Source organism: Xenopus laevis, chromosome 3L (assembly GCF_017654675.1).
Source record: "Xenopus laevis strain J_2021 chromosome 3L, Xenopus_laevis_v10.1, whole genome shotgun sequence".
Classification (NCBI taxonomy): Eukaryota; Metazoa; Chordata; class Amphibia; order Anura; family Pipidae; genus Xenopus; species Xenopus laevis.
Genome location: NC_054375.1, coordinates 30,976,072 through 31,001,164, shown reverse-complemented (window position 1 = coordinate 31,001,164; position 25,093 = coordinate 30,976,072). Strand labels below are relative to the sequence as shown.

Below are 25,093 nucleotides of genomic sequence, written 5' to 3'. Positions count from 1 at the left end.
ATATAATAATAAACTATTTTCCTAATAATATTCTTCTTTAGTAGTAGGTGCCATTGGGTAATCCTAAATAGAAAATTGCCATTTTAAAAAAATAAGGGCCGCCCCCTGGGATTGTAGGATTCACGGTGCACACAAACAAACCCAACATACCATACTTGTTAGGTCACATGAGCCGATTAAAAGACAGAGTTCTGTCTTTTGCTTCCACACTTCTTACTGTTACAGTTAGAGTTGTAGTATTTCTGGTCAGGTGATCTCTGAGGCAGCACAGAGACCATCACAAAATGGTGGTTTAAGGCAAGAGATGTAAAAGAGCAATATTTACTTAAATATATATACCAGTTTGGTAAGATTCTTTAATATGCCACTTAATATCATATACACTATCTGTTGTTTAAATATTCATAATTAGGGTAAAATTTTTCTTTAACAGATTGTGTTCCTTTCATTCCTGATATATCATGCTCAGTAGAGGGGAATGTCTAAGATTTTCAGACTACCCACACCCAAAATGATATCATTCCCTATTGTCTTGCTAGACCAATGCCCCACCTGGCTTTTTTTATGACCCAGCAAAATGTTGACTATAGGCAGAACTATGAAGGATTGTAATCAGCTAGTGAATATTTGAGCCTTACTCAAAGGCAGCATTATTTGCGGCACCTTCATAGACGCTAGGACGGGAGTCTCCAACCTTTTTTTTACCCGTGAGCAACATTCAGATGTAAAAAGAGTTGGGGAGCAACACAAGCATAAAAATATTTCAGGGTGGTGCAAAATAATTGCTCATTTGGTAGCCCCTATGTGGACTGGCAGCCTATAGGAGACACTGCTTGGTAGTACCCTTGTTTTTATGCAGCCAAAACTTGCCTCCAAGCCTGGAATTCAAAAATAAGCCCCTGCTTTGAGGCCACTTGGAGCAACATCCAAGGGGTTGGAGAGCAACATGTGTTGGGGGTGCAGATTACTGTGCTGGGGTAACAGGGCAAGATGTTAATATTCCAGTTTAAATAAGACAAATGGGTGATAAAAATAAGGATACAGTTGATCCTTAACTCATTTGTTTCCATTATGTTGATGAAGGTAAGAAGTCATAACCTTAGGTAGAATGCACCTAAGTCCGAGAATTTCAGTTACACGTACAATAAAAGAAACCAAAAAGTCCATTAAATGCAGTAAGATCCGCTGACGATATTCCCTGAAAATAAAAGCGGTCTCATCCTATATCGCATTGATTTTAAGACTGCAGTATATCACTGTTTTTAAACCACAGAGACCAGTCATTTTCAGGGACTCAAGAAAAACTGCATCAGAATCACTTTTTCCAGACTACGGCAGCGCTACGAAGTACCTGCCCAAAGTGATTTATGCGTTAATGCTTCATATGCATATATACATTTTTTCCCCGTCCAATCATACATAATACATATTTTCAGCTTCCTGTGAAAAATAAGTTCTACTTGGATATACAATGCATGGAGACTTTACCACTGCATTTAATTTCACAGTTTCTTCTTAAGCAAAACAGTAGGAAGGAATGTAAGTAGTGAATGGCATCTAGACGCTAAAAGACTGATACCAGATTATATCACTGTGCTCAAAGGAACCTTCTCCGTGCCTTTAAATATTTCATGCAGAATAGCTTATTGGGAAAGATTGCTTTTCCAAGTGCTTTAGAACTCTGCGTGTGTGTGTTTAACCATGTATAAGAAAGGTAAAGGGATCTGCAATGAACATTGCCTTGAGAGGTGCAAACCTGACATTATGATTATAGTACAGGTATGGGACCTGTTATCTAGAATGTTCAGGACCAGGGGCTTGCTGCATAAGGGATCTTTCCGTAATTTGAATCCCCATACCGTAAGTCTACTAAAAGAAATCATTAGGATGGCTTTGCCTCCAGTAAAGATTAGTCATATCTTAGTTTGGATCAAGTACAAGATACTGTTTTATTAATACAGACAAAAAGGATATATGTCGTTTTTAAAATCTGATTTTAAATCTGAATTATTGTCTATGGGACATGGCCATCATGGCCATTCAGAGCTTTCTGGATAACGAGTCCCATAACTTTACTAGTGGTTTCCTTTTGCTCGGATCCAATACAGGTATGGGACCTTTTATCTAGAAACCCATATTCCAGAAAGCTCAAATTATGGAAAGGACATTTTGGATAACAGGTCCCATACACAGGTATAGGATCCGTTATCTGGAAACACAGTACCCAGAAATCTCTGAATTATGGAAAAGTCGTCTCCGATAGACTCCATTTTATCCACATTTTTAAAAATGATTTCCTTTTTCTCTGTAATAATAAAACAGCACCTTGTACTTGATCCAAACTAAGATATAATTAATCCTTATTGGAAGCAAAACCAGCCTATTGGGTTTATTTAATGTTTACATGATTTTCTAGTAGACTTAAGGTATGAAGATCCAAATTATGGACAGATCCCAGGTCCCGAGCATTCTGGATAACAGGTCCCATACCTGTATTTGTGTGTGTATATATATCTATATAGATATATCTATCTATCTATCTATCTATCTATCTATCTATCTATCTATCTATATATATATATATATATATATATATATATATATATATATATATATATATCTATCTATATATATATACACACACACACACATTCATACAATAGTAGGTAAACACTGTCAGGATACTGCCATTGCATTGTTAGTCAATTATGAGAAATACTTCTTTCTTTAAGTTTATGTCACAGCACATTGATCCCTTTAGATATATTGCAGGAGAATGTATTAATCCTTGCATCCGTGTGCCCTGTCCATGATAAATGAAAGGACCCCGTTCCTGCAGATGATAACATATATTACACTCCACTGATTTTGAATTTTTATCCTGATAAAAGAAAAAAAAACAAGAGAAGGAGGTCACCAAATCCACATGGACTTTTCACAACTAATTGCTGTCTAAAACTAGATAGGCATTTTTTTAATCAGTATGCGGAGCATGAAAGAACCAGGGCATGTGAATCTGTATCTGCAGTGAATGTGAAACTGGTATCACAGCAGCGCAACGCATAATCTCACCCAATAGATTATCAAGCAGCTTCTATATGTTCTATATGGGGAGACATTTTATCTTACAAAGGGAAATATTCTGAATTAAAAGCACTTAAATCAGTTGCCTTGCACATCATTTCCTTTTAACATTTTTTTCTTCCTTTTTGTGGAATACAAAAAATGCAAATTAATTCAAGTTGCATTTTACTGAAGATAAGTAAGGACCATGATCTATAATAAATACTGAGTGGACAGAAGAAAAAAAAAATGAAGAAGTGCAACATTAAATCCTAGAATTAGGGTAGTGGGGTCCCTATGGTGTGATATTCAAATCCATATAAAAAACACACAAGAAAGCCAAGGACACAACTAAGAGTTCTGGAAAATGTGTTAACCCTCGGCCTGTTTAAAGAAAAACAGTCTAGAAGGTGCGACATGATCATCATCAAGAATTTTGTACATAATTAAATTAAAATAAAATTACATAGAGAACCAACAGAAATGAGCAAGTCTGCAGAGTTTAAAATGCAAATCGGCTGGAGACAGCGAACTACCATACAGTGGACCCCTCAGCCACGACCCCCTGCAGTTTTGGGGTGTACTTTTAAGGTAGTTACATCACTGAGTAGCAGGGATGCAGGGTCACCCTAGAAGAAGCCACAAGGCAAAATGTGCATTGGGTGCAGAACCAGTGTGTGGAAATCAATTTATAGACTAATTGATGGACTTAAATAGGTTATTTCATGTACATATGTGGACATTTTGGAAGAATTGTGCAGAAGTATTTTCTATACTAAGAGACCTATTTACAAAAATAGATTTTCCATTGTTTTAATTAATCTCAAAAAAATTGTGGGTTCCCATTTTTAAAAAAAAAAGTTCTAAAAATGTGAGAATTAGTAAAGGGGAAACAAACCCCCCCTACTAATAAAAATTGCCCTAAAAAAACCCTACCCTACATAGCCCCCCTCTCTGCTCCCCCCCTCAGCCTAGATGTTAACTCCTGTAATTGCCCCTAATTCTTTACTTAACTCTCCTTGCAGAGTCAGGGCAGCAGAGCTCAAAGGCGATATCTTCTGGCTATTCAGTCTTCTTCGGCACTTTTGACGCATGCAAAGTTCTCACGAACCGGAAGACTGCTCCAACTACGCATGCGCCGATATGCTGCTCACTTCCCGAAGAAGACTGAAGAGCCCCCCCCTTCAAGTCACTGACTAACTCAGAGTTAGAGAGCTGAAAAGCAGGAAGTAGTGTTCTGTTATGTTAGACATTCAGTCACTCCAGCCTTTATACATTACATTTTTGGCTAACTTTATTAAGACACATTTTTTATTTATCCAGTTTTTTTTTACACTGAACTGTTTTTTTAGGGTAGAGCTCCACGAGTAGTTTTCGTTGGATTGGCGACTGTCGACAAAACGCACGCGACAAGTCGGATGGAGTCGGAACGCATGAAGATATAATTGGACTGGATGAAAAGTCGGAGGTAACAACTACATTACATCAGACGCAAAACAGCTGTTGGATGTGGACACAGAAAGCAGCATCTTCATCTGACAGTCAGACCCTGTAGTTGTTAACTCAGACTTTTCGTACAGTCCAATTGTATCTTCAAGCATATCTTCAAGCAATCCAACTTGTCGCACGCGTTTTGTCTGCTGGCGTGGATCAGACGAAAAAATGCTTGTGGAGCTCTACCTTAAGGTGCTGTTCTCTTCTACAGTGAAATCTTTTGCACAGGTGCCTGGTCTTTGTCAGAGACCACTGGATTGTGGGTGTCAAGGAGAAATCAGTATTTTTTTTCCAGTTAACTGATGTAGGGAGACACTTGAGTGGATTAGACAGCGCTGCTTAAAGTAGACCTGTCACCAGACACAAAAAGCTGTATAATAAAAGTCCTTTTCAAATTAAACATGAAATCTAATATTTATTTTTTATTAAAGCGTTCATAGCTGTTGTAAGCTCATTTAAAAATCTCAGCTGTCAATCAAATATTGTCTGCCCATCCTCTATGCCTTAGGCATAGAGGCGGGGCAGACAATTACTTTCACTTTCCATTCAGCACTTCCTAGATATCACTGCTCTCCACACATTCCCCCCGTTCTCTTCACCGTTTAATTGTGTAACCAGTGCATGGGGATGGACACTGTCGGACTGGCCCACCGGGATACCAGGAAAACTCCCAGTGGGCCCAGGTGTCAGCGGGCCCTCATGCTGCTAAACATTTGGACTATTTTGTGATCATTCCCTCTTTCTATGAGAACAAAGGCTAACTAGATGGAATAACAGATTATAATATTACAGTATATAAAAAAAAAGAGACTAGGAGAATAGAGGTGAGTGAGGAGAGGAAAATAGATAGTACTGAGAGTGGGCCCCTGGTCTAATGTTTTTTGGTGAGCCCCTGGTGTCCCAGTCCGACACTGGGGATGGACATCAGGTCCCCCATTCTGGTGCACAAACAAGATTCTGAAATTATGAAAGGGCTTTGCCTTAATAACAGTGTCCACAAAATGGCTCCTGCCTGCTTGCTATAATTATGAATTCCCAGACTGAAGGAATCAAGATTCAAATAATTTATATAGTGTAATTAAAGTTCATTTTGCTTGACTAATGTGATAAAATAGGATTTTGAATAATTTTTGGGTGACGAGTCCCCTTTAAGTTATCTTTGTAAAGCCTGTATTAGAAGCCTGTATGTTCCCTAGACTTTTAACTATACAGTATTTGACCTATATAACTGATTTTTCTGAAAGTGACACATACATTCTGTTTTTCTAAAGTAATATGGACATATATTGTGTAAAGGGAGCACTGTTATTTATGCTTACTGCTGGTTAAGTCTACAGAGTTAAAGGAAAACTATACCCCCAAACAATGTAGGTCTCTATTAAAAGATACTGAGTAATACAGCTCATGTGTTAAACCCTGCTTCATGTAAATGAACCATTATCATAATAATATACTTTTTTAGTAGTATGTGCCCTTGGGTAATCATAAATAGAAAATTGCCATTTTAAAAAATAAGGGCCGTCCCCTGAGATCGTAAGATTCACTGTGCACACATACAAACCACATGTAAGGTCACATGAGCCAATTAACAGACAGAGTTCTGCCTTTTGCTTCCTCACTTCTTCCTGTTACAGTTAGGGGCCATTCATCAATAGTCGAATATCGAGGGTTAATTAACCCTCGATATTCGACTGGGAACTAAAATCGTTCGACTTCGAATATCGAAGTCGAGCGATTTTGCGCAAATCCTGCGATCGATCGATCAAAGGATTTTTCGTTTACATTAGGATTAAATCCTTCGAATCGAACGATTCGAAGGATTTGAATCCAACGATCGAAGGAAAATCCTTCGATCAAAAAATCACAGGCAAGCCTATGGGGACCTTCCCCATAGGCTAACATTGACTTCGGTAGGTTTTATCTACCGAAGTAGGTGGTCGAAGTATTTTTTAAAGAGACAGTACTTCGATTATCGAATGGTTGAATAGTCGAACGATTTTTACTATGAATCGTTCGAATTCGAACGAATTTAACCAATTCGAGTGAATTCTTCACTCGAATTTTGTAAATCTGCCCCTTAGTGTTGTAGTATTTCTGTTCAGGTGATCTCTGAGGCAGCACAGATAGAGTCACGAAATGGTGGTTCAAGGCAAGAGATTTAAAAGGGCAATATTTATGTAAATATATATTCCAGTTTGGTAAGATTCTTTAATATGTCATTCAATTTGATATAAACTATCTGTTGCTTAAGTATTCATTTTGGGGGTATAGTTTTCCTTTAAAGGGAAAGCCATACCGATTTTGTGAGCTGAGTAGCATTTACCTCTTCTCTGCTTATAAGGTTACTTTTTGATTTGCACTTTCTTCCAAACCTTTGACTTTTATGCTTCCTATGTGAATGAGCACCCATACGAAATGGGCATCAAGTAAGCTTGCCTTAAATGAAATACATTTGAACTTCTTTAGCATTGCCTGTTGGTAATAATGTCCCACCTTATGGTTCAAGCCTTGTCACCAGATGCTCTCTACTTCATTTTTCCAATGGCCATAGACATTTCTCCTTCCTGGTAACCTCCTTACATGCATGCTTGTATGGCACTAGAGCAGCTCCCTACCCATGGAATTGATTGCCTCCCAACATCAGACAGTTTCCTACTCTGCAGAATTTCAAGTGTTCCCTTAAAATGCATCTCTTGATCCAAGTTTACACACTAGCCTATTAAATTATATTAATCCCTGAGAATAGTCCCCAATTACCCATGTTGCCAGGACCTTCATTAATAACTGTACCAGTTTGCCTGTATGTCAGTTATCACCTTGTATGCACTCTTATTTACATGGATGTGAAACTTGTAGGTGCTTTATAAATAAATGTAATCATAATTAATACTTGGCATGCTAAACAGCCATTAAACTCCATAAAAGCTATTTGTGCAATTAATACTGTGGTGACGGCTGATAATGGGTGCTTAGTGGTTCATAATGAAGGCATATCAATGAGGTGTGTGTTATTTTGTGTTAACTTCATTTCTGAGTTGTAGTCACACAGATAAAGTGCCCATCAGATCTATATATTTTCTTTCTTTTCTGTATTTCTTTTGTCTCCAACAAATATTGAAGATTTTTATAGTAAATGTAAGGTTATGGTGTATACATACAAGTGAGAACACAACAAATTGCTATTATGGATGCAGCATTAGTCCAAAGGGACCTCCAGATATCTAGCATTGATTTAATGAAAATAACAGAAAGAAAGAAAGAAAGAAAGAAAGAAAGAAAGAAAGAAAGAAAGAAAGAAAGAAAGAAAGAAAGAAAGAAAGAAAGAAAGAAAGAAAGAAAGGGAAACCTAAAACCAAGCAAAACAGATATAGTTCTGTTAAGAAAATAAGGCACAATGTTTAACTAGTTCAATTTTGAAGGCTGTACAGCATACAATTAGTGATGGGCGACTCTGACCTGTTTTGCTTTGCCAAAAATGAACATGAATGCAAGTCTTTGGACGACAACATTTTTTTCATGTTTGCTTTTTCATCCATTGGAGTCTTTGGGCTTCATTCTTCCGGCGAAAGATTTTACTCATCACTACATACAATTTTCTTCATAATTAATAGTGCAAGTCTCTAGGGAACAGATAAACTGTTTATATTTTTAATTAGTAACATATTCATTGCTTTAATCATGTTGGGGCCTTGACATTTTCTCTATCACACCTCCTGCTATTGGATCACAAGGGGAAGTCAGTGAGGAGGACCTGGTCTCCTAGAATGCATATTATGGTGGTATAATGTACTGTATAAAAACACCTTGAGTAACATTATAGTTCCAACCCCTTTGAATCAGGACTCATTATAGCAGAATTATATTTAGGTAATCTGCCCACCACTGGTAACATGGAATTTCTTGTAAATACTTGTAATATAATGATATAAGAGGAAGAAAGAAGTTTGAAGCATATTATGTTGGGGGGGGGGCATTCTGTTAATACTAGCGTAGTAACTATAGAATAATTTGGTTTATGCTAGGACGGGTTTACAACCTTTTTAACCCACTAGCCACATTGAAATATAAAAAAATTTGAAGAGCAACATAAGCATGACAAAAGTTCCTGGGGGTACCATATATGGGCTACTGGGAGCCCCTGTGTGGACTGGCAGACTTCGGGAAGCTTTGTTTGGCAGTAGACATGGATTTTATGCATTAAAAGCTTGCTTTCAAGCCAGAAATTCAAAAAGAAGCACCTGCTTTGATGCAACTGAGAGCAACATCCAAGGGTTTGCTCACAAGTCACTGGTTGGGGACCACTGTTCTAGGACAGTTGGAGGGTGTTGGCTCAAACATTTAATTACGTATCATTTGTGTATGTAACTGTGTAAAATATTGTTAAAGATATTAAACAATATCTGGGCAATTAAGGGGCCCTTCCTTTAAACCCATTAAAGAATGTATTGCTATAAAATCATGCTATCCAATGATATTACTTTAAGTAGTGCTGACTTCAGTGATACATTACTCATCAGCAATTGGAGGATCTTGAGAAGCTGCTGAACTTCTAAAATCGTGTTGGCTTAGATCACCTCAGGGATTTCCTCTGTCCCAATTTCCTGTCCACTGAGATCCTTATTCTACAGGCAAGCTCGCCTGGAAGAGGTTCTTCAATCTGCCACTCCTACACTGGAGCTCAGGGCTGATATTTATAGCTCAACCCTATATGACAATGTTGAGTGTATCGGTATGGGAACTACATAGTAACATAGTAAGTTAGGTTGAAAAAAAGACACACATCCATCAAGTTCAACCTTAAGTCTATATATAACCTGCCTAACTCATCATCTTGAGCTATCTTCCATAGCAGTGTATTCCCTCACTTGCTAAAAAGCCACCCAACCCCTTCTTAAAGCTATCTAATGTATCAGCCTGTACAACTGATCCAGGGAGAGAATTCCACACCTTCACAGCTCTCATGTATAAAACCCCTTCCGAATATTTAGATGGAACCTCCTTTCTTCTACACTACATCTGCCACTATCTAATACCTCATTCAAGAGGCCCTGTTCCCCAACTTCAACAAGGACTTCTATACCCCAGGCTTCCATCAAGATCCAACCTGATCCTCAAGTGGAGGTCAAAGAGGAAGTGACACCCCTTTCCCAGTACTATAGCAAAGTGCTAGAAGAAGTTGTCACCAACCCCAGGGCCAATACCATACATATGTAAATGAACTAATTTAGATAAACGCCCTTCTGCCTATTAACTAAGGAACTGATCATTTAGGGATTTGAAACCATAGAGTCTATTAAGCCAATGGGTCCCTCCACATGCATGCGCAATATTGTACATTTTGATGAACTGCATGCAATGGAAATGTGTGAAACTTGGGGTACAGTCCCAATTGCACTGATATTCTGTGGGAAAACTTGTATCCAGGCTTTGTGTCCCAACTTAACTACTGTAAAACATTAGACAAGGTCAAAAATAAGGAAATTATTCAAATCACTATTTATATACATCTCACTTACATATTGCAATTCAACATCAATAAGAGGCTCAGTCTTATTCATGTAAAACGCTTTTATTGTGCACACATCTGGATCATCTGGTTTTCCCCTCTCTATGGAATGTTCTGTCTCCTCTTTTTCTTAATTAAGGTCAGAATGAAGATAATGGGCTCATAGACTACAGTGCATCGCTGTGAGCTGGTGTCATAATTAGAGAGCAGATTTATTCACTTTATGGGAAATTGTACTGCAGCATACAAAACGCTTAGGAGTATAATATTCTATTGAAATCTCATGTTACATTCTGGAGTAATTCAATGATTATATCCCCTGATTGCTCCACTGGGCAGTCCTTAATCATAAGAATATACAAGTGCCATTATATGTTTTATTTGTCTACCAAGGCACAGATTTCATGCTTATTGCTACATAATGATGTATGTCTTTTTGCATTTGAAAAGACACTGTAGTATCAAAAAAATGTCATTGCTCGATTATGCCTATTATAGGGGAAAGCACATGCTCTACTTAAAGGGGAACTACCACAAAAATATTTTATACATGCTTCATCATATTGATATAGAAATTTCTGAAATAATCAAGTTACTCTCCACTATCCCCCTTTCAGCGTCTGTCTCTCCTCATTCTCTCTTCACGCAGGAGTTGGGAGTCAGATTTTTGATTGACAGTTAAGTCCTTTTGCCTGGAAGGCACTCACTCTTAAAATCACCAGCAATCCTGAACACGAAGAATTTGTACCAAATAAGGAGAGTGATAGATATAAAGGCCACAGTTGTTTCTCCAATGTTAATTAATCACAGCAATTCTCCAGCATATGAGTTGAATTTTCCTTAAAGGGGTATACACAATATGATGTGGTCACCTTCCAGCTCCAATTCCCAAGTATTTGCAGCACTTCTGTTCTGTGATAATAAAACCACCTTTATGTTACAGTAAATATGGCACAGATACAGCCATTTGTGAAATTGCGGTTTTATTATCTCCAAAGTTAATTCTCACTTGTACGTCTTCTCAAAAATCATTAGGGGCCAGAGGAATTTTACTTCTCAGCAGTAAGGGCCCACAGGGTTCTTTCCTGGCTCTATATGTTAGTTTATTATAGTTAAAGTCCCCATTCAAGAAAGTATGGAACATTTATTCAACATTGCTGTGTTCAAACTATGACCCATTGGGCATTTGTCGGGAAAAAAATTGCGCCGCACATTGAAGTTAATGGGAGTCAAAATAATTTTGACGTGCTCCAATTTCGACGCCCGCAACGATTTTTATATGTGCGCCTATTTTGTCCAAATGTATTAAAGTCAATGGGGATTCGAATAATTTTGACACGCGACAATTTTTATGCACTCGACTATTCTGACACGAGACAATTTTTTCGGTGGATTTGACACCAGCGAATTTTCACCGCAGTTTCGTGAATTTATTCGCTTGCAGTGAAATGTGGAAATTCACCACGAATTTGCCCCTGGCAAATTTATTCGCCCATCATTAGTCTTTAGTCTCACTAGAACATGCAAACCAAATAGTTCATTTTCTGTTTTCTTTCTTTCTGATGACACAACCATAATTCCATCGCTTGCACTTAAATCCTCTACTGATTATAGCCCAATATGTTCTCTTAACTGCCTTTTCTGTATTTCTAAATAAACCACCAACATTCTCCATAATGAAAGACATTTCCAGAATAATAGCTTTCAAGCTTTTCTCTTGGACTATCTTCTAAGAGAAGCCTAACTCAAACTCCCACAGAGATTCCATTAATTTTTTGAGTCAGTGATTGTGTCATCTATGCAGTAGGGGGTAGGGGTGAAAATCATCAATTTTCTATTCAACTAGAATCAGTTGTTTTTAGATGCAAGGTTAATGGGCTCACATTGGAATTTTGTTTAGTTCTATATTAAATTCCAACCATACAAAAGTATTACGCATATTAAACTTCTATTGAGACATCACATAAAAGCATAACACATTTAATTTCACTGGAAATATATTTGCTTTACCAATTATGGCAAAACACTTCCTTTAAGTACTTAAAATTCTATTATATTGTGGCCAAAGTATATTAAATTTCCTTCTTTCTTTTCAACTGCACTAAAATATTTCCAAAAAGATTGATGGAGGGACATAGTAATAATAATTATGACCAGAAAAAACAATATTTTACAAGAGGAATTGCAAACTGCAAATGTACAGATGGAGGAGAAATTATCTATGGAGCTCTTTCTTTCCAATTCCCCCCAATGCTTCTGAATGTTTTTAACAATCACAGAACTTTCAAGACATTGCAGGCATTAAAGTATTGTTGGTTCTGAAGAGAAATTCAGAACCAACAATCAGAACTAGAAGTGCACAAAAAAAGGAAGTTTGAGCTTATAACTTGCTAGCGTGTCAATTACTAACAATTGAATTTTACATTTTTCCACAAATGTCTAAAAATGTGTAATTTTCCAATTTTTTAAAAAAGCGTTAAAAATTTTAGATTTTTTAAAGGGGAACTAAAAGTAAGTGAAAATTAAAATGTAATATAAGCTTCATCATACTGAAGGAAGAAACTTTTTAAATACAATCGATTAAAAATTCTGTACTGTTTCTGAAATAATCAAGTTTATCTTCACTATTCCTCTCTCAGCATCTGTTTTTCTTCATTCTCTCTTCATGCAGCAGTTGAGTGTCAGATATTCATTGACAGTTAGATCCAATATATCTTATAGGGGGGCTTCCTTTTGCCTCGAAGATGTATTAGAGCTCACTCTATTAAAATCACCAGACATCATGTCTCTCTACATTCAGGATTTTGCAAAAGGTAGTTATTTTGTTAGATGTTATTTTGTTAGATTTTGTTTGTACTGGAATCAGTTATTTGAGTGAACTCTAATACAGTACATCTGCTAGCAAAGGAAGGCCCCCCCTTATAAAATATATTGGATCTAACTGTCAATGAATATCCGACACCTAACTGCTGCATGAAGACAGAATGAAGCAAAACAGATGCCGAGAGAGGGCTAATGAACATAAACTTGATTATTTCAGAAACGATGCAGAAATATAATTGATTGTTTTTATTAAGTCTCTTATTTCAGTATGATGAAGCTTATATTAAATTTTGATTTTCACAATAGTTTCCCCTTTAAGTGTAAAAACCACTAATATAAAACGCTATCAGGTAAAAAGGTCATGTATCAGTCAATGGGAAAATTCAAGTAATTTTTAAATTAGAAATTTACTAGTTTTTTAAGCCTATAAACTCAACAAATTCGAGGTAATTGAAGTTTTTTTTCTATGATTGTATTCAATTGCATTTTTTACATTCGGACTTTTTAATAAATGTTTTTTTTTCTTCAATTGTGACTTTATTCGAAGTATAAAAAACCTCACAAATTTGAATTTTGATAAATAGGCCTCTCAGAGTTTGTTCGCTTAGTTGTGGTTTCAAAATCCACTAAAACCACAAAAAAAGGTGACTGTCGATAAATAGGCCCTGTGTGTCACTTATGATCCCGAGCGCCATTGGCTATTTGCAATCCTGAGTGCATATTGCTATGTTTTTTTACATAAAATGCAGCTTTCATTTCCAATGATTTTAAAGTATTTTGGTCACTGGAGGGAGATGCACTTCATGCAACTGCAGCCCATGCACAATTTGCACAAGTGCCCTTGCATTTTAAAGCAAGTCGGATGTAATTAAATTGAGAAGGCTGTTTGTGATCATTACCAGCATTTGGCGTAAGAGTCCTACTGATGAAACTGGCGAATGTGGGAACCCCAAAGCTACAGCCTGATTTCCCCTGTATTAATAGGTGGAAATTTGCACGGTGGAAAGGACCGAGCTGTGCCGAGCACAACTATATGGAAGTGCAAGGAGCATATTGACATAAGTACATCTAATGAATGAGATTTTTAATGCAATAGACTATAGCCAATTTAGCTGCCCCACAACTGCACTATTATGTTACCCAATGTGAATACGACTCTGCATAAACAAAGAAAAGAATATTTAGCTCGTTTCAATTTGCAGGCTTATAGAGTATATATATATATATATATATATATATATATATATATATATATATATATATATATATATATATATATATATATATTAATACAAATGTCTTCTCTTTGCAGCTGCGGACAAAGCACAGAAGATGAGATAAGGGATAATACAACTATATTCACAAGAATTCTGGACCGTCTTCTTGATGGCTACGATAACCGCCTAAGACCAGGACTGGGAGGTTGGTTTAAAAATAAAAAAGGAGGGGGGGGTATTATTTTGGTTGTAAAAAGTATTGTGTGTATGTGTGTGTGTAATAAGCAATGGGCAATATTTCTAAATCACAGGGTTAGCGGTTAAATTAAAAGTTGTGTGCATTACGAAAGGGTATTATCTACATTATGCATCAGAGAAAATTATTACAAACAAACAATTTTTACGTTAAAAAATGTTGCCGTTCAGAAAAAGGGATCCGAATATTTCTTAAACACGATTCGAAGCTGTGTGTTTTAGTGCAGGTTGACTTTGTATGTTATGCGGCAAAAAGTGCTTGATTGTTATAGAAGGAAAACAACTGGTTTCCCTGCAGCTCCACATGATTGCACAATGTCAGACTGAAGGTCAGTGGTCTTTTGTGTAATGCATGATAGCTGCAGGATGGGCAATGGCTGCCTGTGATTTCAGATCAGTCGTAAAACATTATGGATTGTAAACATACTACATTTAAAAATAATGCAAATTTAAATTCCATTCAGTGATTTTTCTGTTTAGGCATATGAGATAGACTGTAAAACTGTCACACAACAGTCAGTGGAAATCAGTGACAGCAAGAAGTGCCTACCTTTTACTATATTTATAGATAATTACTATGGCTTTACTAATAGCAGTGAATATTCTTTAATCAAAGTAGCGGATTTAGCTATAGAATGACCATTATAGTTGGTACTAAACTAAATAAAGAAATGATTCTCACTGTAAAACATTACTTCAACGTCTTCAGTCTTGCATTATCTTTTCAATTACATACATTTTATTTTGGTTAGATACTTACAGAGGAACAAAGCAAAACAAAGATTTTCATTCATTATTCATATTTTGCTTTAAACATTGTCTACAGAATGTTTTCTTTTTTCTTTTTTCTTTTTTTGGACTATAAAGGCTTCATCACCAATCATTAGGTATTTTCCACTAAGCATGCATACAGGCGTAACCAATTATGGACCTATATGTCTGGTTATTTGAAGAAACTAGTGATGGGCGAATTTATTCGGCAGGCCAAATTCATGGCGAATTTCCGTGTCCGTATTTTGTCGCCAGCAGCGGAATTATCTCAGGCATCAGAATTGTCGCAGGCGTCAAAATTCGCGTTCCACAGATTTTTCGCCGTTTCACGAATTTCGCGGCAAATTCGAAGTGAAGTGGGAGAAATTCACACATCACTAGAAACCCATACCTGCCCCTTAAATTGGACATACAAATTGTTAGCGTTGCATATTTAAAGGGGTGGTTCACCTATGGGTTAACTTTTAGGGGCAGATTGATCAAGGGTTCGAAATCGAAAATTAAAATTTTTGATATTCGAATTTCCAGTTTATTTTAGTGTAATTCGACTAGGGAATAGTTCGATTCAAGTTTAAATAAAAATCAAAATTCAAAAATGTATCATGTCCATATAAGAATTAAAATTCGACTATTTGCCACCTATAACCTGGAGAAATTGGTGTTTAAGCCTATGTGGGACCTCTTACAATCAATTTGGAGTTGGAGTCGTTTGGTGGACTTTTGAAAAAAAACATTTTTAAATTAAAAAATGGTGAAAAAACGCGAATCGAATTTGATTCAAATTCAAATTGAGTTTGCAGGTCGATCCTATTCACCCGAATTTAAAATATATCAAATTTTTTAATAAATGTAGATTTTTTTTTGAATTTTAAATTTATGAGAGTTTTTATAAACTTTTCAATTGGTTCAATTTTTTAAATTATTTGCCGTCTTCGTATAACTCTCTCCAGCTTTCCAATGGGGGTCACTTACCCCATATAAAAAAACAAATGCCCTGTAAGTTTATTGCTAATTTTATTACTCATCCTTCTATTCAGCCCCTTCCCTATTTATATTTCAGTCTCTATTTCAATTCAGTGCATGGTTGCTAGGGTAATTTGGACCCTAGCAAGCAGACTGCTGAAACTGCAAACTGGAGATCTGCCGAATAAAAAGCTAAATAACTCAAAAACCACAAGTAATAAAAAAAATCAAAACAAATTGCCAATTGTCCCAGAATATCACTCTCTACATTAGGGATCCCCAACCTTTTTTACCCGTGAGCCACATTCAAATGTAAAAAGAGTTGGGGAGCAACTCAAGCATGAAAAGGTCCCTTGAGGTTCCTAATAAGGGCTGTGATTGGCTATTTGGTAGCCCCTATGTGGACCGGCAGCCTACAGGAGACTCTACTTGGCTCTATACTTAGTTTTATGCTATTAAAACTTGCCTCCAAGCCTGGAATTCAAAAATAAGCCCCTGCTTTGAGGTCACTGAGAGCAACATCCAAGGGGTTGGAGAGCAACATGTTGCTCATGAGCTACTGGTTGGGGATCACTGCTCTACATCATACTAAAAATTAACTCAAAAGTGAACAGTCCCTTTAACCAAACTACTTGATATCTGACTTTTTTTTGTGCCATAAAATTAAAAAAAAATATTCAAAAAAACAACCTGTATATCTATAGTTTTCATTTTTGTGTTTTTATTTGTTTGTAGTTTACGGGAAAACAAACCCTACAATAGAATTCTGTTCCCTCATATTTCTCTTTTGAAGGACTGAAACTCAGAGATGGATTTTGGATAATGTTTTCAGGCATATTTGTTTCGCGTTGCTGGGGGTTAGTCAGAGGATGGTTCAGCAGCAACTCAGTGTTTATAAAATGCTACAGATTTGCAGTTGTATTGAGATCATGGAATTGGCCATTGTGGGATATTTGATTTGTTCTTCTGGCGTGGTTCAAGTGTTACATTGGACTTGTGTTTAGGATCATTTACTTGCTGAAGGATAAAGATTCCCCCCTTGAGTATTGTCTCTCTCTCAGTCATTCACTGTATTTTGCACCATCCATTCTGCCTTTTATTTTAACCAGACCCCTGGTCTATGGTGATAAAGCGTGATACTGACAACTCATATTTCATTCTAATGATTACATGAAATTTGCACTGAGGATTAACATTCTGCATAGGTGTTAGTAGACAGCACTATTCAGAAGCATCGCCGCATACTAACGCCTATTGAGATTGAATGCGTTTGACCCTTTCCTGACTGTCAGGAAAATTGTCCTGACATTCAAGACATCATAGTTAAAATTGAAAATAGATTGAACGCCTGGGAATCCTTCTTGATTGCCTGATCTTTATTACATTGGCCCTTTAAAGGAGAAGCAAACCCCCAAACTAATAAAAAAAACCCTACCTTGTTCCCCCCAGCACAGGTGTTAATACCTTTAAATGCCCCTAAAGCTGGCCATAGATACAAAGATCCGATCGTACGAATCATCGTACGATCGGACTTTCCCATCTCCCGACCCGCCACTTACCATTCAGATCAAAGTCTTACCAGTCAGATTAGTTAAAGAACAGATCAGCAATGTTCTGCCCCTGACAGCAATCGTACGATATCTATGTCCAACCTAAGCTAGTGACAGTCTCCCACTGAAAATCGTACGATTGGCAATACACGCAGAGATATTATCGGCAGCCGACAGAAATTTTCTAACCTGTCCGATTGACCAAACGACCGATCTCCGCCGGACGAAAAATGTCGGGACTCTCCACACACGGTTCGAAAATCGTACGAATCCTCGATTCGTACGATCAGATCTTTGCGTCTATGGCCAGCTTATTCTTTAATTACCCCTCGATGTCAGCACAGTGGAGGTTATAGGCACCATCTTCTTGCGCTTCAGTAATCTTCTGGTCCCTTCGGCAATTGCCGTGGCTTTCAGTGCATGCACAGTTGTTCGTGATTGGAATATTGCTACAACTGCGCATGCGCTGATATGACGCTTACTTACTGAAGACTCCAGAAGCGGTGAAGATGGCACCCGTGAGCTCCACTGTGCTGACTCTGCATTGAAGGTAATTAAAGACTTAGGGGCATTTACAGGTATTAACACCTCTGCAGGGGGGGAACAGGGAGGGGGGACTATGGAGGGTAGGGGTTTTCATTAGTTTGGGGTTTCGCTTCTCCTTTAAAGGTGATACAACAAGGAGACTCTATATAATACAGTGTATTACAATTCTAAATAAGAATATGTATGCAAGTTGTATGTCTTTTTCCTTAAGATCGTTTCCAACAACAATCTTTTTGAGTTTCATTGCTTTAAAAATAATATCAAAGAGGATACTTTCCATGTATGATATGTTATTCGATACCTTATCAAAGCAGGAATGGTTGCTCCTTCCATGATAAACACATACATAAATGTAGGAAAATAAGTATCCCAGATATTTTAATATTTTTTCCCTGATTGTAAACAGTTCATAAGTAAACTGATAGGCCAGACTCACAGAATCCTGCTCCCCTTCTCTTTCTATAGGTGTCCTCCAAAATCTATTCTTACTCATGCTTAAATAGACTGTACAGTAGTATAGATTAAGGCAAGATAGGATTGATACACTTTAGCGTGACATCTGCAATCTATTGCAATCAACCAAACTTATTGAATAAACAGCATGTGCAGAAAAAGCTGTTATGTCATATGGAGGTGGAAAGGGATTTTTAAAGTGAGAGCTGTGAAGATGTGGAATTCTCTCCCTGAATCAGTTGTACAGGCTGATACATTAGATAGCTTTAAGGAGGAGTTGGATAGCTTTTTAGCAAGTGAGGGAATACAGGTTTATGGGAGATAGCTCATAGTACAAGTTGATCCAGGGACTAGTAAGACTGTCATCTTGGAGTCGAGAAGGATTTTTTTCCCCTCTGAGGCAAATTGGAGAAGCTTCAGATGTTTTTCCCCCCTCTGGATCAACTAGCAGTTAGACAGGTTTCATTTAAAAACGGTTGAATTTGATGTACAGGTATGTGCATCTTTATTTAACCTGATCTACAATGTTACTAGTAACAGAACCATCTGCTTGCTTGTAGAGAGCATCTAAAGAGCAAATCTTTGCTTTAATTAGACAACCAGGGCCAATATTAGATTAAAAATGCAGACTTGTTAAGAGAGGACCACATCAATGGGCTGACACTGTCCTTGTCCTAAAGAATCTTCTAAGCTGTGCAATAGATATGTGGCTGATACCCAACCAGATATTGGTATAAAGGGCTCCTGTTTTTACCCCATACAGGAGCCAATAATGTCAGTTCTTATATGGCCACCATTACGTTTGGGAGTTTGTTCCCTCTATTAACTATATATTGTTAAACTGGGGGCCTTGAGGGTCTTAGGGAAGTAGCATCCAAGGTACTGTATCAGATTAGAAACAGAAGCTTTAGAATACAAGAACATTCTAAGCAGTCATCAGAATTGTATGGTGCAGCCCAAAATGCTTTTTTTTATAGTAAAACCAAATTGCTTGTGCTTATAGTTATTTATGAAATCTAACTTTATTGCTGCTGGTGTTACTGGCATTAGTAATGACCTCATGAGCATTATAGACTCTAAGCCTACCTATTTTAAGATGGTATGAACCACTTTTATTTCTGCTGAAATGTCCTCTTGTTGATTTTAGTGGTTAAGTGGTTATCTAACATCGGCAAGTTCATAGAGAAGTCAAGGTCCTGCACAAGCTGTGAGCTCCGATATTCATGCAAAGCTAATGTCTGCGCTAATGTGAGTTCAGCCCTTAAAAATAGATTGTACATATTTATCATTGTTATTCAGCCTTTTATGCATTACGCACTGTAGACTGAGACTATTGAAGGGTAAAAAAAATAGACCAGCTGCCGTTTGTCACTTCAGTTCTATGTGCTTGTGCCTCTTAACACTTAGCACCTATAACTGGAAAAGAATATATTCATTACCAGTTGTGCTATTTGCATAAAAATCTGCATATATATTTATAAGCTCTCCCATGGAAAGCCATCTATGGGTTGTCTCCTCAAACAATAATTTCACTCACACTTCCTTTGATACCACACCAATACCATTGAAAATATTATTTGTTGACACTTGGAAAGAGGCAGGCAAATAATTCAAACATTTTTATAAAAAAAATAATTAAAACCAAGTTGCTCGGAACAAAGCAAGAGGAACCCTGGCAGCCAAAAAAAAATGATTGCGCAGAGGCTACAATTTTACTGTTATTGTTCGTTTTCATTCCTTACCCTTCTATATAGATCCACTCCTTTGCATATTCCCACCTCAACCTCAAACCTCTGCCTGATTAAATATGATCCTAGCAACCAAATAGCCACTGAACAAAAATCAAAATAACTGAAAAAAACATCAAAAATGAAAAATACAATTGTCTCGGAATATCAACATCTAATTTATAGGTGTACTACCCTTTTAAAGGGCCCTGCTCTCGCAAGAGCTAACAGTCTAAAGACAATAGGTTGAATGCCTTAAAGAGTGAACCTCACTCCATCCACAGACTGTGCTGTAATGACACTCTGCGCTAGCCTTCTTTGGCTGTCTACATTGTTTCATTGTATTCAGAACCAGCAGTGCAGGGACAGATAGATACTGCTTTCATCTGCAGCTGCCATTTAGCAATAGCTTTTAAAGGAACATATGTTAGAAAGCTTTGGTTTCATTGTGCAAAATGTTATGTTTAGGGCTATATCCCTTTAACAGGACACGTTTACTAAGGTGCTAGGGCAAAGGTCATTTCTTTTTTTTTATATTATATATGCGCACAAAAATAACTGTTGAAAAACCTCAGGGCTTACAGGTACAGTATTAGTATGGAAGTATGAGCAATTAAAACAACACACCTTTAAAAAGATGTAAACAATTTATCCTATTGGATGGGTCTCCTATATGACATGGCAGCATCTACCTTACATGAATGCCATCCAGAATATCACAATAACCCACGGAGAGAAAAACATTGAAAATATCACTATTTGACTTTAGCTGCCCTGCCAGAGAATTGTAAAGGGAATACATGTCTGTCTTGCCATTGGAATAAAATGTTTCAAATGTTGTCAAGTGGACTGTGACAGCTGACTTCAGAGCTGGAAAATAATGTCGTATCTTTACAACTAAAGCGGCGGCAAACGGAATGTCAGTGTTTAAGCAACAAGCGCCTAAATAAATGTGAGAGCACTGACTGAGAAGAATATCGCCACTGATTGGTTATATATCTTCTGCAAGGGTGCATTGATGAATGACTTGAATAAGCTCCTTCTCTGATTTAGTTTCTCCGGTATGGAGATAAAATATTGAGCTGATGTTTATATGTAGATGATAATCAGCCCCATGTGACAGGGAGTTTCAATAACTGGTCTCTCCAAGTTAAGCTAAAAATATAGATACATAATGATAAATAAGCCTTATTATATATCCCCAATGATACACAATGTTTTGGTTCTTGGTAGTGATGGCGAATTTGGGCCATTTCACTTTGCCGAATAAATAAGCAAAACCGCCGCAAAAATGTGCGGCTGCGTCCAAAAAAACAGACACCGGCGTAAAAAACAGATGCTGGCGTAAAAAACTTGACTCCGTGGCATCCATTTTTTTGGGCGCGAATTTTCCGCGAATTTGCGTCTGGCAAATAAATTGGCCCATCACTAGTTCTTGGTATAAGTCTACTTATCTAGTATACGTCCCATCACTTCACATGGACAACTAAATCCCAACCGATCTCAAAAGAGAATTCATGTTCAGTAACAAAGAATTTTACATCCCCTGAACTATGTTCTAATGTCTTTTTGCATTTAATTAATAACCCGTGTTAGGAAATTCAATCAAACATTTACTGTGTGGTCTCTGTGTGGGTATCTGAATGCATAATACAATAATCAGTGTGGCATGTGTAATATCCACATATTGGAAATCCTGGTCAGCCACTTGTCATTGAAGATGTTGTTCTCTTCTGCAATACAAATTTACACAGGGTACAGGAGCTGCAGTGATGCCTCACATGTTTTTGGTTGTCCCAAAACTGTAAATCTTTGTTTTTGAAAATGTATGTCAGCTTTGACCAGTCTATTATGTTAAGTACAAGTTCTTCTATACAATATGAAGGGCAGTAACTGAAATGCTAGAATTTGTGGCTATAAATAACTTTCAAAAGGAAAAGTATTTATAGCCACAAATTCAAGAGTTTTAGTTACTGTCTTTTGTATCCTATAGAAGAACATGTCCTTAACCTAATAGACTAGTCAAAATCTGACTAGCCCCATAAGTGACACAAACACAATTCGTGAAGGACCGGTATTTTACATTTTCATTAGAGTTGTGGGGTATCCACTCTCCTCCAACCAGTTTCATAGTTCATTGAAACCTTTTTTTCCCACTAATTAAGGATCTTTGACCATACAACCCTTTCTTTCACAAATTACATTCAAAACACTAATCCATGCCCTTATCCTTTCCCGCTTAGACTATTGCAATCTCCTACTAACCAGTCTTCCTGACTCTAATCTCTCTCCTCTCCCATCAATCTTAAATATTGCTACTAGGATCCTCCTGCTCTCTCCTAAGAGGGAAACTGTTCAACCTCAATTAAAATCTATATCATGGCTTCCTGTTTAACATATAAAATCCTTCTGCTAACATTCAAAGCCCTTCACTCATACAGTTGTCTCACTATACATTCTTGGCCATCTCCTACGCTCCTCTCAGAGCCATCACCTTTTCACTAGGGATGTAGCGAACGGCGGAAAAAATGTTCGCGAACATATTCGCGAACTTGCGTCAAAAATGCGAACGGTTCACGAACGTCGCGAACCCCATAGACTTCAATGGGAAGGCGAATTTTAAAAGCTAGAAAAGACATTTCTGGCCAGAAAAATGATTTTAAAGTTGTTTAAAGGGTGCAACGACCTGGACAGTGGCATGCCAGAGGGGGATCAAGGGCAAAAATGTATCTGAAAAATACATTGTTGACACAGCGCTGCGTTTTGTGCTGTAAAGGGCAGAAATCACACTACGTCACTCAGGTGATGTTTCTGGACACGGAATGTGAAAAAGTTTACACAGCTAGGTGGCACTTGGTTAAAGACTGGGCAAACAATGCCTGCAAGGGCAACGTATACAGTAGTGGGTACGGAATATATTATTGCTGCTGTAAAAACATCACTCAGGTGATGTTTACGGACACGGAATTATTATTATTTAGACAGAATGTGAAAAAGCTCACACAGCTAGGTGGCACTTGCATACCTCCCAACTGTCCCTCTTTTGACCACTCAACCCCCTGTCCCTCTTTTGTACTGGAAAGTCCCTCTTTTCTCTGAACTGAACAGCCAGAAAAAAAACAGTTTCTAACTTAATTAGCTTTTGGCAGAGAGCTCAGAACAGCTAACAGGTGCAAATAAGATACTTTGTAACAATTTTGACTCTGGTTGGTGCTGGTAGTGGTGAACTACTAGGAGGAGCAGCACACCAGTCCCTCTTTTCTCTGAACTGAACAGCCAGAAAAAAAACAGTTTCTAACTTAATTAGCTTTTGGCAGAGAGCTCAGAACAGCTAACAGGTGCAAATAAGATACTTTGTAACAATTTTGACTCTGGTTGGTGCTGGTAGTGGTGAACTACTAGGAGGAGCAGCACACCAGTCCCTCTTTTCTCTGAACTGAACAGCCAGAAAAAAAACAGTTTCTAACTTAATTAGCTTTTGGCAGAGAGCTCAGAACAGCTAACAGGTGCAAATAAGATACTTTGTAACAATTTTGACTCTGGTTGGTGCTGGTAGTGGTGAACTACTAGGAGGAGCAGCACACCAGTCCCACTCCCCAACACAGCTAGACTAATAGCACTGGGCTCTTACAGTAGCAAAGTAAAAAAAACAAAAAAGAAAATAAAATAAAAGCAGTCCTTACAAGGACTATTGGGTTATTACAGCAGTCAGCAGATGATATCAGAAGCAGTGCCCACAGCAGCTACATACAGAGCACTGCAGTAGAAGGTAGTAGAAGCTAGTCAGCAAAGCTAACTAACCTAAACTCACTGTCCCTCAAATCCCTGCAGAGTTCTGTCCCTACAATACAGAGCAGTATCAAGTAGATTACTAGCCAGCAAAGTTACTATCAACTGTCCCTCAAATCACTAAACAGCTCTCTCCCTGCACTAGCTCTTCCAAGCACACACAGGCAGAATGAAAAAACGCTGCAGGGCTTCAGTTTATATATGGAAGGGGAGTGGTCCAGGGGGTGTGGGGGTGGTCCAGGAGGGAGAGCTTCCTGATTGGCTGCCATGTATCTGCTGCTCTGGGGTGAGAGGGCAAAAATAAGCGCCAGCTAAGGCGAACCCAAATTGGCGAACGTCGCGCGACGTTCGCGAACATTCGGCGGACGCGAACGGTCGATGTTCGCGGGCTAAAAGTCCGCGACATCCCTACTTTTCACACCATCCAGCTTTCGTCTTAAACCTTTCTATCATGCTACTCCTTACCATCCCTCAATTCCTCAGTAAGGAGTGCTCTCTCAATCTCTAAAAGAAAAAAGTCCACCTTTTGGAGCACAAGAACATTAGTCTAGTCCTGGCACCTATTGGACAAAACCTTTACCTTGAGCACTTTTCCCCTCCATTTTGTGCCTGTATGTTAGCCACTCACCCACTTTGATTGCAAGCTCTACGAGGCATGGACCTCCTTCCTACTGTGTCTCTTACCACATAGCACTTAAACTCTGTTTCCTTATATAAGCTCTGTGTATATTTTTTGTATTTATTATTTGACTTTCCCACCCTGTGTGAACTTACATATTGTACTTTTATGAACTGTACAGCGCTGTGGCTCCTTAACAGAGCTTTACAAATACAGGTATACATACATACAACACTTTTGACACAGACAAATTAACTCCGAGGCACTGATTTTTCACATAGGCTTCATGGGAAAAAAACATTCCTCTGATAAGTGAC

At 37.7% G+C, this 25,093-nt stretch overlaps 1 protein-coding gene across 1 annotated transcript in view; it reads left to right on the top strand.

Annotated features, from left to right (window-relative positions):
- Positions 1–25,093, top strand: part of gabra1.L (gamma-aminobutyric acid (GABA) A receptor, alpha 1 L homeolog) — a 96,968-nt gene that overhangs the window by 11,461 nt on the left and 60,414 nt on the right. Inside the window, exon 3 of the mRNA XM_041586082.1 lies at positions 14,199–14,308. Within this exon, the coding sequence (XP_041442016.1) occupies positions 14,199–14,308 (110 nt within the window). The remainder of the gene's footprint in view (positions 1–14,198; positions 14,309–25,093) is intronic.